The 17493-nt window shown below is 42.0% G+C and overlaps 1 protein-coding gene across 10 annotated transcripts in view; it reads left to right on the top strand.

Moving 5' to 3' along the window:
- The window catches only part of PTPN13 (protein tyrosine phosphatase non-receptor type 13), a 185796-nt gene that overhangs the window by 119274 nt on the left and 49029 nt on the right, over positions 1-17493 (top strand). For 6 of the 10 annotated variants that reach the window (XM_084626914.1, XM_084626908.1, XM_084626911.1 and 3 more), the window contains exons 10-17: positions 3881-4103; positions 6823-6897; positions 7006-7180; positions 8406-8559; positions 8705-8843; positions 9392-9544; positions 12215-12397; positions 14394-14556. In XM_084626914.1, the coding sequence (XP_084483040.1) occupies positions 3881-4103; positions 6823-6897; positions 7006-7180; positions 8406-8559; positions 8705-8843; positions 9392-9544; positions 12215-12397; positions 14394-14556 (1265 nt within the window). The remainder of the gene's footprint in view (positions 1-3880; positions 4104-6822; positions 6898-7005; positions 7181-8405; positions 8560-8704; positions 8844-9391; positions 9545-12214; positions 12398-14393; positions 14557-17493) is intronic. The other 4 variants (XM_084626909.1, XM_084626915.1, XM_084626917.1 and 1 more) reach the window with 1 other exon arrangement.

Below are 17493 nucleotides of genomic sequence, written 5' to 3' on the forward strand. Positions count from 1 at the left end.
CTCTTTTCTTCTTCCTTTTCTTTCCCCCTCTTTATTTCTTCTTCCTTTCTTTTTCCAGGGGCAGCAGCCAATACGGATCTACTCCTTCTCCCACTGCTGTCTTTCCTTTCCAAGTAGCTGATAGGTTTCCATTTCCAGCTCTTATCCCTCTCAGTACGTCCTATCTCAATCAGTTCTTCTCTTGATCCTTCTGCTGCACTTTTCATTAGATAAGACCTAATTCATCCCTTCCTCCAGCTTCCTTCTCTGATCCAATACCTGGTAATTTCTTGGTAAGTACATTGGGTAATGAATTAACTCATTTCCCACTGTTATAGGAGTTAATCTGCCACTTGACTTGTCATCCACCAGCACTCTTAATAAGTAACTCATTGAGATCTGACTTCAGCTCACAGACCAAGAAACTCAGGGTTGTGGCTGAAAATCCAGGCTGACATTGTGGCCCTAGGCCATGCGGTTGCACAATGTTGTAGTGCAGCAGGGGATTTTTGGTACAGTAATAATATTTGGCCCTTGCAAAGAGCTGTACATCTCAAAGTCTTTATAAAAGTTGGTCAGCAGCAGGAATACTCTCCATTTAATGGGAGGGAAAATGGGCTCCCGTTCTGGTGACCTATCTGATGAATCATGCTGGCTCCCTATGTAAATCATTGCATAGAGTCCTCAATTTGTAGCTCATTTACCTTAACAATGAAATCAGCTGCATCTGTGCAGATGTTGCATTTGCCCAATATGCCTCCAAGCTCTAAATGTAAAAAGCAAACAAACCCTTAATAAAAATGTGGTGGATCTGCTTAAGTGTATTATGCATTGGCTGTACCTCAAAAATAAATGAATATATAGGTATATTTTTTTCCAAATAATAGAGTTAGTCACCATAGTGTAGATATATTATTAAAAAGTCATTTTTGAATTTGCAGGGCAAACAATTCCTGATATAGCCTGTTGAAACTTCTCATATTTTTGTATCCCACTTGTTAACTCTCAGAGATACTCATGTTCCAAATGTGGCTTATCTCAGCCAATGCGCAACCTTTAACCTTGATCCTACCCAGGCTTATATACATACTTAACTTTTGTTCACTGTGAATAATTCCACAGCAGGAATGGGGAACTACTTTAACAGTTTCACAGCAGGAGACTACTCTGTATGTAAAGATAAGCATGTGTGTAAATCTTTGTGGGACTGAGGCCTTATCTCATTACTTGATCTTGCATGAACATTTGCTTGGGTCTGCTGTAGGATGGAGCAAAGTGTGGAGATGCGAGAGGGGAAACAATATAATAGAAGCTGCAGATTAGGTGATTAAATAAATAGCTTTTTCTGTAAATACTCTATTTTCCACCCAAGCCTCCATTTAAAGAAACATACTAGTATCTTAAGCAATTTGTTGGCATGCTTGCAACTCAAAAATGACTGAATTTGCTTTTGATTGTTTAAATCCCTCCTGTTGTGAGAATTTTCTATGCCAGTTAATGTCCAGAGTGAAGCAGATTTAACAGAATATCCTGATTTTATGTAGACATAGTTGCCCTAGTCTTAGCATTTTATTCATTAGAATCACTGTTATGGAAAAGTGTGTGTGTGTGTGTGTGTATATATACTCTGTGTCTGTGTGTGTGTATATATATATTCACATCTCTGAAACCACACACACAAATTAACGTCAATAACTGCACCACCCGCTTAGCTGGTTTTATCTCTTCTAAATATGTCTGCTTTTTAGATCTAACAATTTCTTAAGTCTAAATATATACAACAATATTCTTTTCTTGCCTTAGAAGGCTGTAAATCAGATTTTAATCTGAAAGACTGTATTTTTATGATGTTTGTTTACTCTTGATAGTAATAAATAATAATGGAAAACCTTAACTACAGTTTCACAAAGGTGTAATAATCTGAATTCATAATTCGTTGTGGTATGTAACTATTAAGATGATTTATTTCTATGATATCCATCACCCTAGTATTTCGTCACAATTGACATGCATGTAGAAGGACCAATAATTTCTTTTAGAAGTATACAAAGCTCTCTAACCTCTTCCATCCCTTCAAATTTAAAGATGATTCTCAAAGATTAAAAAAAAAATTGTGAGCATGCTTTTTATTTCCTTTATGAGGTGTAAAGATGGCCTGAAGAGGAGACAGTGAGCGAGTGTGGGTATTTTTGGGGTGTGGTTTTTTGGGTTTTTCCCCCACCTTTTTCATATGTGTTTAACATCAGGAACGTCAGGTCTTGGCTTCCCTGTTTTGGCTAGGGACTGCTTGCGGGACTGGAAAATGAGTAAAATTATGACATCCAAGAGATTGGTTGGTGCCCCAGCAAGAGCATTATGAGGCAGTGTGCCTAAGGGAGCTCTCTTGGGGTATGTCTACAGCGCAGATGTAAGGTGTAATTGTAGTGCAGGTAGTTAAACCAGTGTTCGCTTTAATTTAGCTAGCATGAGTGAGATAGCAGAGAAGATGCAACAGCATGGGCTAGCAACCCAAGTATATACACAGGGTCTCCGGCTTGTACTGGGACAGCCAATGAGTGCTGAAGCCTCTGCTATTGTATCTTCACTACTATTGTTACCTGTGCTAGCTAGATTTGCCTACCTGCGCTGCAGTTACACCTTAATTTTCAATGTAGACATGCCTTTGGAGGGAAATGCTCAAGTGTACCGGGCCCCATTCATGGGCACCCAGACAGGGCCCAGTTCCAGCAGACTTCTTATCTGCTACAGGACTTCCCCTTCGCAGCAGAGGGAGCAGGTGGGGTGCTTTTCACGAATGGAAAAGTCCTGGCTGTGGGTCCCAAGGATATATACCACAAACGTTTGATTCCTTCTGAATAAGCAGCCTGCAAAAGAGAAGAAATCAAGTATATTTGTGCCCTTTTTTGATGTATAAAGAAGTCTTGAAAATAACTTTTGCACAAAAAAGGATATTTTTCCTTCGTGCAATGACTTTGTTTGTTCTTGTTTTGTTTTTGTGTTTCGGGTAGTTTGGGGTTTGTTTTTGTTTTTTGACTTAAAAAAAGTAGTTCTTTCCTCTTTTTCCTGGCAGGCTCCTTGGATGGCTAGAGTACTTGATTCAGAGCTTTCTCTGCCCTCAAACGATAGGCGGGAGGCATTGAGTCGTTCACAAATACCACTTCGGAGAAATGTCTTCTCCGCCCCCGCCCCCCCCCGACTCTTCGTTATATAGACATTACCAAAAGCCAGTAAAGGGGCAAGATTGACTTTTTGGATTTTAAAAGACAAGATCTCTCTTTCCAGCAGATTGATAAAGTTAAAATGCAACATTTTACAGGAATCTGAATGCCGAATGTTTTAAACTGTATCTGATTCAGGCAAAGATGTTTTGTCTTACAGTCCCATCTAAATAATTAATAGAGACTTGCTACAGGAATATAGTTGAAAGCGTTATGTAAGCCTGTTAAATGTCATCTAGTTTATGCATTCTGGTTACTTTCAAATGCAGATTTTAAAATATACTTATCCACTCCCTTGCTGGAAAAGAGAAGTCTGATCTTTATCAGAACACTCTTAGTTTTTTTTTTCCAGCTATAGAGTTGTTGTTTTTTTGGTGGCATTGTTTTTGGTAGAGAGACTGCAATTGCACATTTATTCCCATACAATAAATGACAAACAGTGATGGAAACTTGGAGTATTCCTGGTATTTTCCATATTAATTTATTGCTGCAGGCTGTTTTAGTCCAGGAATATTCTGCCTTAACTCCTCAGTTACTGAATAAATAAATATCCCAAAAAATTATTACACTAGAATTCCTGCTTTGTCTGGTCTAGGTTCTTACTCTGTACCCATCACCATGGTGTCTTAGTGCTTAACTGTATTTTAATCATAACTGTATCTTTTTCCTCCCCTCCAACTAAGTAGGCAGTATGAAGCAGCACCTGAAGGCAACCTGATAAGCCAAGAAATAATGTTAAAGCGTCAAGAAGAGGAAATGATACAACTGCAGGCTAGAATGGCTCTTAGGCAGTCTCGACTAAGCCTCTACCCAGGAGACCTGGGTAGGACGTCGATGCTGGACATCACTAGAGACCCTCTTAGAGAGATAGCGTTGGAAACAGCCATGACCCAAAGAAAACTGAGGGTAACATTTTAACACATTTGCACTCTTAATATTCGTTTTGGTGGAGCATTGCCTCAACTTATTTTAAAGACTGAAATTCAAGTCTATGGTGTTTAGAGTTCCAACGGGTTTCAGAGTAGCAGCCGTGTTAGTCTGTCTTCGCAAAAAGAAAAGGAGGACTTGTGGCACCTTAGAGACTAACCAATTTATTTGAGCATGAGCTTTCGTGAGCTACAGCTCACTTCATCGGATGCATACTGTGGAAACTGCAGAAGACATTATATACACAGAGACCATGAAACAATACCTCCTGCCACCCCACTGTCCTGCTGGTAATAGCTTATCTAAAGTGATCATCAAGTTGGTCAGAGTAACAGCCGTGTTAGTCTGTATTTGCAAAAAGAAAAGGATCACTTTAGATAAGCTATTACCAGCAGGACAGTGGGGTGGGAGGAGGTATTGTTTCATGGTCTCTGTGTATATAATGTCTTCTGCAGCTTCCACAGGATGCATCCGATGAAGTGAGCTGTAGCTCACGAAAGCTCATGCTCAAATAAACTAGAGTTCCAACGTCACTTCTGTTTGTCCAGAATCAAAGCTGCCATTCACAAAATAAATATAAAGATGGCTGGTTTTTCTGATTGGAAAGAAAGCCCTCATGTAAGCTGGAACTTCTAATGCCTTGTGGATTCTGTACCCACACATCCTAAAACAGCATCAAGAGAGACCTGTTTTGCTTAATGGGATGCTAAGTTAGAAGACAAATCTTCACTGCTTAAGTGTCCCAGCTGTTAACCACTTCCCTGCCAAGTAGCAGTACAAGCCATTTATTAGGGGTTGTTCATTTCGACTGCCCTGATGTGCTCGGCGGTTTTCAATCTTTTTTGTGGGCTTTCCATACGCTATGTGTGGAACAGCACAGAGATCATTAAGCAAACAACTTAGGGCAACGGTTTCTGGCTTTGACACCAGTAGGCGTCTCAGCCATGCCAATCGTAATTACGGTTCCTTCCCCCGGTGCCCTGTCCCACTTCCCCCCCCCTCCCCCCATTATAATTCATTATTTATAACCGTGAGAAATGCTTCTTTCCATTCAAACTCTCTGGATGCTGGAACTAAATGGGTGCCACTTCCTGTCAGGTTCTGGAATCCATTTTCTCTGCTGGTTCTCCAGTCACCCGTTAATTGAATCTCATCTTCACCCCATACATGCTTCTCTCGCTCACCCTAGTCATTCTGTAGATTCTCATTTTCCCCAACAGGCCCAGGAAATCTTTTCCCCTGTCCCTCACCAGGCCAGGGAGGATGATCTGAAAGCAACAGCAACTTCTCCCCTTGTCACCGGGTTTGGTTCTCTCTATCCCCAGCAGGTTGTAGGAGGAGCCTACCAAGGAGAAGAGGGGCCTGGGAGATTCTGCTGGCATCTTGGCACACAGCCATAGGACAGCCCACCACTGAGTCCCTGTACCAGTTTCTCTTTCTACTCCTGAGCTCAGGCCCTTCCCCTCCCATCTTGAAATGTAGGCAGGGTCCGAGGGTTGGAAGAGAGAAGGAGACTCAGACATGCAAATAGAGTGTCTGACGCTAGGAGGAGTCGGTCCGAGGCCCTCTGCTACGGCGTGCCCTGAACTGTATCAGCTTAAAAAAATAAAACTGCTCTCAGGCCGTCCCAGCTCCTGTTCATGACCCAGGGTCATGTCCCCTCCATGTCTCTCTTTTTGACCCACAGCACTTTGCCAAGTCGTTCATCTAGGATCTAAACTGCACAAATTCTTTGCTTTTCTAAATGAGCTACCATGTAGGCATTTGTATTAAATACTTCTAGAGAATATTATATGTTAGCAGGTAAAACCTCAGGCCTCCAGGTATTTCATCCCCTCTCCTCTCCCACTCCCCCACCCCCCCCCAAAAAAGACAAATCCTTGTGTGACTTCCTAAAGAGAACAGGAAAGTTGGCATGTTCTAGAAGTAGTGAAGTTAACCAGTGTCCTCCTTTAGTACCTACTTGGACTGAGAACTTTGTGCAGCTTTGAATTCAGGTAAAGTTATTTAGTTAACTTAGCTATAAGCCGGATTCTGTTGTGTTTTTGAAACTCCTGCAATGATGGCACTTACATTCCAGTCCTACACAAGGCTGGTCTGCACAAGGCAGATCTTTAAGTGCATGCAGAGCCTCATTCGCTTCAGTGAGGATTCTCTGGCACAGGGGTCAACCAGAACAGCATTGCAGGATCGGAGCCTTAGGTTGCATCAGGGTTTTTTGTTAGCTCATGAGTCTGCGAGTGTAGCTTGTTCATTTTTTTTAGTCTAACTGAAGAATGGTTTAATAGAACTAAGCCTATGAATGGTGCACGTCATTGGTGGAATGGAACTGTTGAAGTTTTTAACCGTGTCAGTGAATGTCAGATTCCCAAACATCTGGGACATCAGGCATGGCCATCTGAAGATGATATGACAGCAGGTTCGTTCTTGTGCATAGGAGTAAATTAGCTATGTGTAATATTAAAATATATAAATAATGTTGTGCAGGAAATATTTTTGTCATACCTTCAACGTAACTTCGGCCACACTGGCACAGTTGAATCTTCCAGCTAACCAAGCTGCTGGAAACAATTTGCATACACGTCTGGGTTTAAGTCAGTGTTCATTTCAACTTTCCAGTTCACCTTTTAAGAATTCATTACTTCTCAGTCTGTGGCTGTAGAAACAAAGAGTTAATTCAGACTTCTGTGATTTGCAGAATTTCTTTGGCCCCGAGTTTGTGAAAATGACCATTGAGCCTTTCATCTCCTTGGATCTACCAAAGTCAATCTTGGTAAGAAATAGTCTATTCAGCAATAAGTTGTAGTAGGAATATATTAAGCTATTAATACATCTTTATGACACATGTGACTGGTCTGATACTTTGTTTCACAAAATGCAGACTAAGAAAGGGAAGAACGAGGATACCAGGCGGAAAGTAAACATAATGCTTTTAAGTGGGCAGAGGCTGGAGCTGACCTGTGATACCAAAACTATTTGCAAAGATGTTTTTGATATGGTGGTAGCCCATGTTGGTTTAGTGGAGCATCACTTGTTTGGCTTGGCTAGCCTAAAAGGTAAGAATGATGTTTTAATTGGGGAGGTGTAAAGTTACTAGACTTAGCTAAGTATGCTGTGTTGGAGACAGGCAAAGGAAGATTTAAGATTTGCAGATGGGAGACCAGAGCAATCATTTATGATCAATCCATTGATTTCAAGTCAGGCTCTGCCACCCTTACCTTGCTCCATGAACAGATCCATTTGCTTAAATTTGTATGGTATTACTCCACCTAAATAACGGTAAGAAAATCAGGGTGGCCCTTTATCTTTGTTACTTTGCATTTTCTTCTTTTCTCCAAGTTGTCTTTCACTTTGTGTGTTTCTAGTCAACAGGGACCTCTTGGAGATGGCTTGGGGTCTGATCAAAATGCTCTGTTACAAAATGCTTCTACTAACATTACTCTTTCTGAGCACAATCTTACTATGCAAGTATTCCCAATGAGATCAGTAGGGCTACTTGTGCAGAGAGGTATTAGTCACTGAGCCCTTAGTGATTCAGCATAAGAGCTGGTCAGAAATTTTCCAGCAGAAGATCTTTCCACGGGAAAATGCCGATCCAGAAAATTGGTTTTGCCAAAATTTACAGAAATCTGTAAGGTTTCCAAGGAACTTCTAGACTTCTGTTTCCACACCTTGTGGACTGGCAGGTTCCAAATAGCTTGGTGAGCCTGGAAAACATGTAGAGAAAGTGGAAGTGAAATATCGTTTAGACTTTTTCGAACTGAAATTTTGGAATTCCCGTTCTGTGGAATGCTCATTCAGAATGATTATTTTAACTTTTGGAATTTCCCACAGACCAGGAATTCAGGGTTCCAACCAGTCCTATCCAGTGTGTTAAGGCTTTTACTTACCATAGTCTCTTCATACATTTAAGTTCTAGGGAGCAAAATGAAATTTTCTAGCACCTACCAGGGGTGTTGGGTTTGGTAATGTCATTTTCTGACCACAAGGAAATGGATTAAGACCTCCATACTCATTTCATGTAGGCCACCAAATAGCCATCACAAATAGAAATACTTTGTCTCTACATCCTGGGTTAAGTTTTAAATGGTGAAAGACTTTTTCTCCTTACTACCCACTGAGCCATTCATTTAGCTCATTTTATTGTGCATTATAATTCTCTGCTAGTTGATAGAATATTAACCATCAAGAATAAACTGCAAAATTGTAAAGTTGATCTTAATTCTGCAGCCAGAGAAAGTGTCTGTTTATGAAAATGCTTTCCTCTCACCCATGTTACAGACAATGAATTTTTCTTTGTTGATCCTGACTTAAAACTAACTAAAGTTGCTCCGGAAGGATGGAAAGAGGAACCTAAGAAAAAGAGCAAAGCCACAATCAACTTTACCTTGTTCTTTCGCGTTAAGTTTTTCATGGATGATGTCAGTCTTATACAGTGAGTAGCCGAACATTATTTTCTCATCATCCTCTTAATTGGGTCCTTCCCCATTTTTAATTTCCTCCCACCTCCTCAGGTTATAGGTGCACACTGTTAGAAGCATTGCTGAAAGGAACAATATTGTGTGTTGTTTTTCCCCCAGGCACACTCTGACATATCACCAGTATTATCTACAGCTACGGAAAGATCTTCTGGAGGAAAGGATGCACTGTGATGATGAGACAGCTTTACTGCTGGCATCTCTGGCCCTCCAGGCTGAGTATGGAGATTACCAGGCTGAGGTAGGATGTACGTTCATCTATAGACAACTGCTATTTGTGCTATTCAATTACTGCAGTTGCTCTGTGGTATAGTTTAGGGCTGAATATGTTCCAGTTCTTTGGGAGTTCAATTGATCTGCTGTTTGTAGTTATTATGCTGTTTGAAGACTAGTGGAGAGAGGACACAGATGTGCTTTCATGTAGAGATGCGCCTCAGCCATAGAATTTCAGGTCTGAATGTTGAACCTCTGCCATAGAATTCAGATCTGGATCTGGATGTCAAGTCCATTGTCCCTTTCAATATTTGTGAGTGTTTGGATCCAGCAATGTAGTTTGGCCATTTCATGGATGTTGGCTCATACCCAGTGTCTTTGTGATAGTAGAATAGAGAGAAGGGCCAAAAATGAAATTTAGCTCAGCTCTGGGTTCAGAGTCTGAGCTCCTTTCCCCAACTCAGAAAGTTCAAATCCAGGGTTTTAGCTGAAGCCCATCTTTACACACAGACACAAACACAAAAGATGGTTGTTTTTGTAATAACATATGAAGAATAAAAATGCTTCACTTTATAGGTGCATGGCATGTCCTATTTTAGACTAGAACATTACCTACCAGCTAGAGTGATGGAGAAACTAGACCTATCCTACGTCAAAGAGGAGCTGCCCAAGTTGCATAGCACTTATGTGGGTGCTTCTGAAAAAGAAACAGAGATAGAATTTTTGAAGGTAAGTCATAACAGCTCTTGAGTTACCTTGTGTTCATGTGAGATTCACTGTACAAGGAACATGGGATAGATAAAAAGCCTGGAATTGAAATGGAGAACAAAGGAAAATAGTTAGTCTTCTAAAATAGCATTGGCAAGAGGCAAAAGTTAAGAGGATTCACTTAAAAGATACAATTATTAAAAGTGAGGAAAGGAAATTGTACATGATGGAGAAAAGCCTTTAATATTCTTCCTTCAGCTGTTTCACTGGGTGCATTACTAAAATGTCATCAGATATTAAAGAATCTGATCATCGTACGATTATAAAGGAAACTCTTAGTTTATATATATCCCCCTCTCTGAAATCATCTTTGTTCTAATTTGTTGACTAAAGGTATCCCAGATCGTGATACCGCAAATAACCGAAGTCTTATTGTAACTCATACTGTCCATATCTAGGATATCCTCGAGTATGGTGTCTTTCAGGACACCTTCAGTGAAGCAGGGAGCACTGAAAATATTTCACAGGCATTTAACCCCAATTTTCCTTTCCTTTCCTTTCCTTTCCTTTCCTTTCCTTTCCTTTCCTTTCCTTTCCAGATCACCTTTAAGATAGCTAGTATATATTAACATACACATTCATCTGTTTTTCACAGATGATAGATTGAATACAGCCAACTGCCGATTTTATGATAGTTTAGAAAGGAAACAATTTTGGATACTTAACTACACAGTTTGCTGCTACTTCTGCTATATGGGCCCACTGCTGCATCACTGAAGTGGATCAGTGTTTTGCCATTGACTTCAATGGGAACAGTATTAACTCCTAAATGAATGTTCAGTAGACTTACAATACATCCAGGGCTGGATTAACCTTTTGTGGGTCCAGCGCCAAACATATTTGTGGGCCCCTATGGAGGCAATGGAACATGGCGCGGGAAGGTCAGTCCCCAGAGCAAGGGGCCAGCCAGAGGCAATGGGGCAGGGCATGGCATGGCAGGGGTGGCCCTGCTCTGCCCAGTGCGAGGGCACTATTTACAAACCAGCAGTTGCCAGATGCACAGTTACCTGCCTGGCCCTGTGCTGCCAGCGTGCCCCTTCCCCTTGGGGGTGGGCCCATGCCCACCACGCAGCCCTCCCCACTCAACACCCCCCAACTCCCTATGGCCAGAGCCCCCCCAGACCCACTACTCCCAGTGATCCCCCAGACCCACCCACAAATGCACAGCGCCCTGCACAACACCACCCCTACCCACAACCCCACCACAACTACCCAGCATCCCGCCCCTGAACCTCCTCTCCCTAGTGCCCCAACACACAGATCTTCCCCTCCCCTACACAGCCCAGCACCCCACCCCCAGACTTCCCCCAGATCCACTCCCCCAAGCCCTGCCTCCTGGCCGTGCTCACCAACCCTGCTGGGAGTGACTCTGCCTGCCGGGCTGAGCTGGCAGCACAGCCAGGGCCAGTCCCAGGGCCAGGAATCGCTCTGGTCCCTCAGGAGTGGCACGATCAGTCAGGCCAGTTCCTGCCCTGGCCAGGCTCCCTCAAGATGCACTTGCCTGGAGGGTTCAAGCCCCCCACATGGTCTTCCTGCCCCACCCCCACCACCTGACTGAGACTGGCCAGGCTTCTGCACCAGTCCCAGGCAGCTCAGCTCCGGGGGTCTTAGGTGGGGCCCCACAGGTAGGAGGAAGCAGAGATTGCCCAGAGCCGGAGGTGCACTGAGAGGAGCAGGGGGTGGGGGCAGGGGGTGGAGAGGAGCCCTCAGCCAGCTGGCGGGCAGACTGAGAGGAGCAAGTGGTGGGCGGGAGGAGCCAGCAGGGTCTTGGGGCGCAGTGCAAGCGGAGCAGGCTGGGGCCCCTTCTGAGCATGGGCCGGGCTCCATGGAGCCACTGGAGCCATTGTAAACCTGTCACTGAATACATCAGTACACTATTGGACAGAGGAACATAGGCAAGACAAACATTTAGCATTAGAAAGTGTAACTGAAAACTGCAAACAGGAAAAAAAACAGTAACAAAATTTGATCTGCATGCAGGTGAGGAAAATGGGATGTGATGGGAACTCCTAATTCAAGGCTGTCATACTTTGGGAAGTTATCTGTCACCAGGAAGGATTAAAATTGTAGCAAAGGGCTTTCCAGGTTGCATTCAGTCAAGCATATCAGAGAAGATTCATGTCCTTGATCTGCATACAGAGCTTTGGATGTTTGCCCAAATTCTCTCATAATCACAGGATTTGTTTAACCAAAGGCTGGGGGGGCCTTTTTCAAACTTTAAAACCTCCAGTGGCATGTAAAGGTTTGGCTCCACCTCACTTCAAATAATCCAGAGTGGTGTTAGAAACATAAGTAAGAGTAAATGTGACCGTTAAAACTTTGTTAATATTCCACTTGTAAATAGGTTATTAAATCTTTAATAAATTTTTTAAAATAACCAGTTGGTTAATTATTATAGACTGCCTATTACCATAGCTTATAGTTATTTATAACACCTTCTACTGATGTGCTCACAACTATCTACCACACATGCTGCTCATGTCTGTAACATGTTTATAATGTCTATAAATCCTGTATGAATCGAACCTCAATGTAAAGTGTGACCATATGATTTTTTTTAACTTATCAGTGTCCCTGTAGATTTTTCTAACATCCTTAATGTCATAGTCTCACAAATGTGCCTCTATGTAGATGTGCCAGAGGCTGACAGAATATGGTGTTCATTTTCATCGGGTGTTGCCTGAGAAGAAATCCCAAACTGGAATCCTGCTGGGAGTGTGTTCCAAGGGAGTTCTTATTTTTGAAGTTCACAATGGAGTCCGCACACCTGTACTTCGCTTCCCGTGGAGAGAAACAAAGAAAATATCCTTTAGCGTACGTCTGTATATCTGGTTTTTAGCTTTGCATTCATTATTTTTGCATTTTTATGTATTTGTATTGGGCATTTTGCAGTGTGATCTGTGAATGTCTTTTGTGGAGCTGGAGTTCCACCTCCATGGGATTAACTTGTGGGTTCTGCTGTTTAAGGTTCTGAGTTACTAGGCCCATACGTCACAGGAGCTCCAAACTCAGCACAGCTCAGGGGCCTGAAGGGTTTTTGTCACCTTCTTTTCTTGTGAATTTTGAGATTTGCTCCCTACTCTCCATTAGATTTACAATAACATAACATCATTCCAAAAGGAAATTGTACTTTCATTAGGAATTACAGTTATTAAGCACCTCCCTCCCTTCCAATCTCACCCTTTTGCTGTTCCTCACTCTGGGACCCATCTCTGCATGTTTATCCTTCACCTGCAGGTGCCCTCTGCTGCCTCAGATTCCATCACCTATTGTGATCAGCCCCTTCTCTCTACTCCCCCACATCTCATGCAGCTCATCCCCGCCCTCTCACTTGTGTCTCCCCTTCAGTCCTGTTTCAGCTCACTCCACAGCCACTGCTCTCTCCCTTTAGCCTCCAATGCCATCTGAGTTCCTAGCATAGCTCCTCCTAACTCCAATGCCCTGTGGTCCCTCAAACCTCAATTCCTCCCATAACTCCCATCTCACCACCCCACTCCAGCACACCACTGTCCTTGTGTCCCTCTAATCTTCCCAGCACCTCAGCTCTCCCAAAGGCCCCGTAAACACCCTCCCCACAACTTTTCCAAACCCTCCTATGGCCCTGAAATACCACGGTAGGGATCCGTTCCTTTCCATTGTTTTCTGGGAGTAGCTGACTCATCTCTGTTCTCCAGGGTTTGCCAGATAAGGGAGGAGTGCACTTGTAACCCCACACCAACCCAGCTGGCAACAGGATCTTCAGGGTAGGAATGGCAAATTCCCCTTCCCCACTCTGAAGGGAGCTCTAGGCTCACTTAGCCCTTTACATGCAGCACCTTGTTCCCAGGGAGTGTTGTTTCCCTGAACTCAAGGGGAAGTTCTTCCAAATAAAGGCAAGAATCCATCCTGAAGACAGGGAGAAAGCCTGTCCACTTGTTATAGCCATAGGCGGCACTCCTAGAGTATGTGCGAGATGGGGCACAGCCTGCTGAGTGGAGCCAGAGGAAGAATTTCAAGGTAGTGGGCTTGTGTGACAAATATACTATACTCCACACAGTTAAGAAATCCACTTATGCTGCTTTATGATGTTCCCAGGAGCAATTTAGCAAAATGATAATGAGTGCCAATATCTGATGCTTAATCAGGACAATATTAACAAATGCTCAACTCAATAGGGACACTTTCAGATGATCTAATGGGTTAAGTGAGTGTTGATAGGTTTGGAATTTCAAGCGCTAGTCTTTTAACAGACAAAGAAGAGAAGTCTTTAATGCAACCTACTAACTTTTGTGAAAACTACAAACTGCTTTGCCTTCACTTCTGTTTAACCTCAAGTTAGCTAACTCAGGTTAAGAGCACATCTCTCTCTCTTTTTTTTTTTTTTTTTTTTTTGGTAGTGAAGATAAGGCCTGTGACACCAGCTAAGATTTTCATAATTATCAAAGGGATTTAGGCACCCAGCTTGCATGAACTTTCAATGGCAGATGGGTTTGTAATTCCCTTAGGGGCTTTTTCAGAATTCTACCCTACAAGTTCAGGTAGAAACTGCTGCTGTTAGTTTGTTGCTGACCCAACAGTAAACAGTGAATTGAATGTACTTTGGGTTGGTTGAGATACTATGTAGTTGTTGTTTTTTGATGCAGGAATGTCACTGTGTAAATCTAACATTATTTTAAATGGATACAATTGTTTGTATGTTAAAAATGCATCCGGTTAATGCAATTTGCTTTAGTAAGCCTTATTTCCTGACACCTGGTTGCACAGAAACATGTTACATTCTCTCAAGGCTGAAAAACAGCAGCATTTTTATGACCTATTTTTCATCTTATAGAAAAAGAAAGTAACTCTGCAGAATGTGTCAGATGGTATAAAGCATGCATTCCAAACTGACACGAGTAAGACTTGCCAATACCTCCTGCACCTCTGCTCTTCCCAGCACAAATTCCAGCTACAGATGAGAGCCAGACAGAGCAACCAAGACATTCAGGACATTGGTAAGGACTGTGGGTTTCTATTTTAAGAATGACAGCGGTATATATTTATATGGAAAAAAAAAAAAGGTGCGAGTACTGTAGTAATTCCATTGAGCCCCATCCACGTACTGCTACGTTTGGAGGGTCTGTATTCTAAGGGAAGTATAGTAGGCCAGCTGTTCTCAAGCTGTGATCTGAAGAGAGCTGGCTGGTCACATGGTGCTGGCTCTCCTTGCTTCCAGCCACTACATTTGTGTAAAAGAAAGCTAAAAATACTTTTCCTAATACTGCTTTTTCATTTGAGCAATTTCGGTAGTTGCTACAACCGGATGTGTGAATGCAGATAGGAGAGGAGGTCCATGTGACTGCAAACAGGAGGGGAAGCAGTTCATAACACCACATCTCGTAAGCAGTGGGATGTCTAATTTACATGCTAATTAAAACTTCTAGACAACCATCAAAAAAAGAACTGTCTCAGTGTGAGTTGGTTTCTTCAGAAAGTAGTTGTCAATTAATCTTAATGTGAGTGGCTAAGATACAAGAAAAAGATTCCTTTGTAGATTAGTAACTTAAATTGGATTGAACAATGCTCTCCTCCTTGAAATAGATAAGCAGTGTTTATTTGGCTTCTACCTGGAATGCAGCCTGGTTGGTCCACTGGCTTTTTATAGAGCCCCCAAAGTGGTATGTTGTTCAGTCTCTTTTGTTCATTCTTACTTTGTTTTACATTTCAGTCAGTCTGCAGAGACATCTCCCCTATACAACCAATTGCTGTACTACAGATTTACACTGGTCTAACTGAGATCAGAGTCTGGCTCCACTGCTGTAGAAATGCTGATAGCTGATGAAAGAGAGAATTGATCATGGCAACTGTGCAGCTTTTCTGTTCTATCAGACGCTGCAGACCATTTAGCATAAAGAAATGGAACAAAATGACTCAAGTCCTTTGAGCCATATTCTAACTCAATGTCAGCTTATTCTAAAAAGCACAGAAGACATTGCATGCAAGGCTTTCTTGCCCAGCCAGACTCAGTGACTTTTATACACACAGCTTGTGTTTTGCTATGGGAATCTGGAGACTAATAGATTTGTTTTGCTTGTGTGCACAGCAGCCTTCTGCGAATTCAGAGGCCTGGGAGTTCATCCATCAATTCTGAGCAAGAAGTAAATTAAGTATCTAAGAGAATTCCATTTGTTCAAAAATGAAACTGATGTAAGGGGGAAATCGTGCTTTCCTCCACAGTTTCACAATGGAACTATTAATATGTTTTGATAGACTCCTTTAAAGTGATTGCCCAGCCTGTATTCCCTACAGAATTAATAGAAAAATGTATACAGTAATATCCAAAAAGTTGTGCAGAGATGTTAAACAACATACAGTTTAAAATGAAACAACCACAACGTAAATAAACAAAATAGTGCAGTATTATTATTATTATTTATTAATAATAATAATCCTTATATAGCAGTGGTGCTCAGAGTCTTCCATCAGGATCTCTGCTCCAATGTGCTGGGCTTGGTACAAACCTAAGCTAAGAGTCCCTGTCCCAAAGACCGTACAATCTAAATAGGGAACAAGATCTAACAGGTGGATGTAGAACTCAGCAGAATGGGGGAGAAAGAAGACATGGGTGCCTGTAATAAGAACACAAGGTGTCTATAATAGAAAGTGTACATCCTTAGATGGAGGGGAGGGTTAGTAGTATAAATTAACAAGAGATGATACTAACTCTAATAGATTATACTAACTCATTAGATAGTGTTCCATGGACAAGGGCAGCTGGCAGGTTATAAATAAGGATTTGAATGAGGCTATGACCCATTTCTTGGAAGTACAATGTATGGTGTCTAAAAGGAGAGCAGTTGACCCTTACCTTGGTTTTAGCAAAGCATTTGATAAAGAATCTCATGGGAACGTAGTAAGATAAAGGGTGCTGGCATCAGTACTTGACCTAGGTAAATTAATTGCAACCAGCTAATTTGTATGAAGCGTAAGAATAAAAAAGGACACACACGCCCTCCCCCCGTATGATGGGTGCAAGTGGGTTTCCTCAAAACTTAATGCTATTACCAGCAATCGCTGTTTGCTATTAAAACAGATGATTTATTGATAGATTTGAGAAGAGTCACACAAACGAGAGGAGCGTAGCATACTGTGACTGTTGTGCACTTGCTGCAGGAGGATTTCAGCGAGCTAGGGAGGTGAGCAGAAGACTAGAGTGCATGGGATTTTAATGTAAATGTAAGATCATGATTTTGGAGAACACTAATCCCCTTGAACAGCATTCTTGATGAGAAAGTCAGGGGAGACGATAGCTCAAAGGAAAGAGTTCAGTGTGTGATGGCTGCCAAAAATAAAAAGGCAGCTAACAAGGTCTTTTGATGCATAAGAAGGGAGATTATTTATAAATCAAGCCATAATGGTTTCTTTTATGTAACCTTCGTAAGAGTACACTTGGAATATTGAGTACAGTACTGGCCACAAGTTTAAACACTGGAGATTCAGATTCTTGAAAGAGTGCATAGAAGGACTGTGCAGATTAGTTAAGGATTAAGTCGGTTTTAGGAGGAAAGACTTCAAGCTGTTGAGTACATTTGGCCTAGGGGAAAAGAGAGACAGAAGACTTGATTAGAGCGTGTGTAAGCATTTAAGAGTCTTAGCAGGATTTTTGGAAAGTTCTACACGGGGCTGGCAGAATGAGAGGACATGATGTGAAGTTTGTAGCTATTTGAAGAGTTCTTCTCCAAGGAGATTCACCAAAACGCGGAATAAACACTAGGGGAGATCTTGGAGCGCAGATACCAGACCATTTTAAGAAAAACTTATGTGTACACTGGTTCTCCTTTAAAAACTTGCCAATTGTGCCTTGGTTAAATAAATTTTTCCTTGTATGTCTGCATACTTTGTATAGAGAATGCTAAATTATTATCACAGTTATTTCATGTTCTAAGAATCAG

Source organism: Lepidochelys olivacea, assembly GCF_965140295.1.
Source record: "Lepidochelys olivacea isolate rLepOli2 genome assembly, chromosome: 4".
Classification (NCBI taxonomy): Eukaryota; Metazoa; Chordata; order Testudines; family Cheloniidae; genus Lepidochelys; species Lepidochelys olivacea.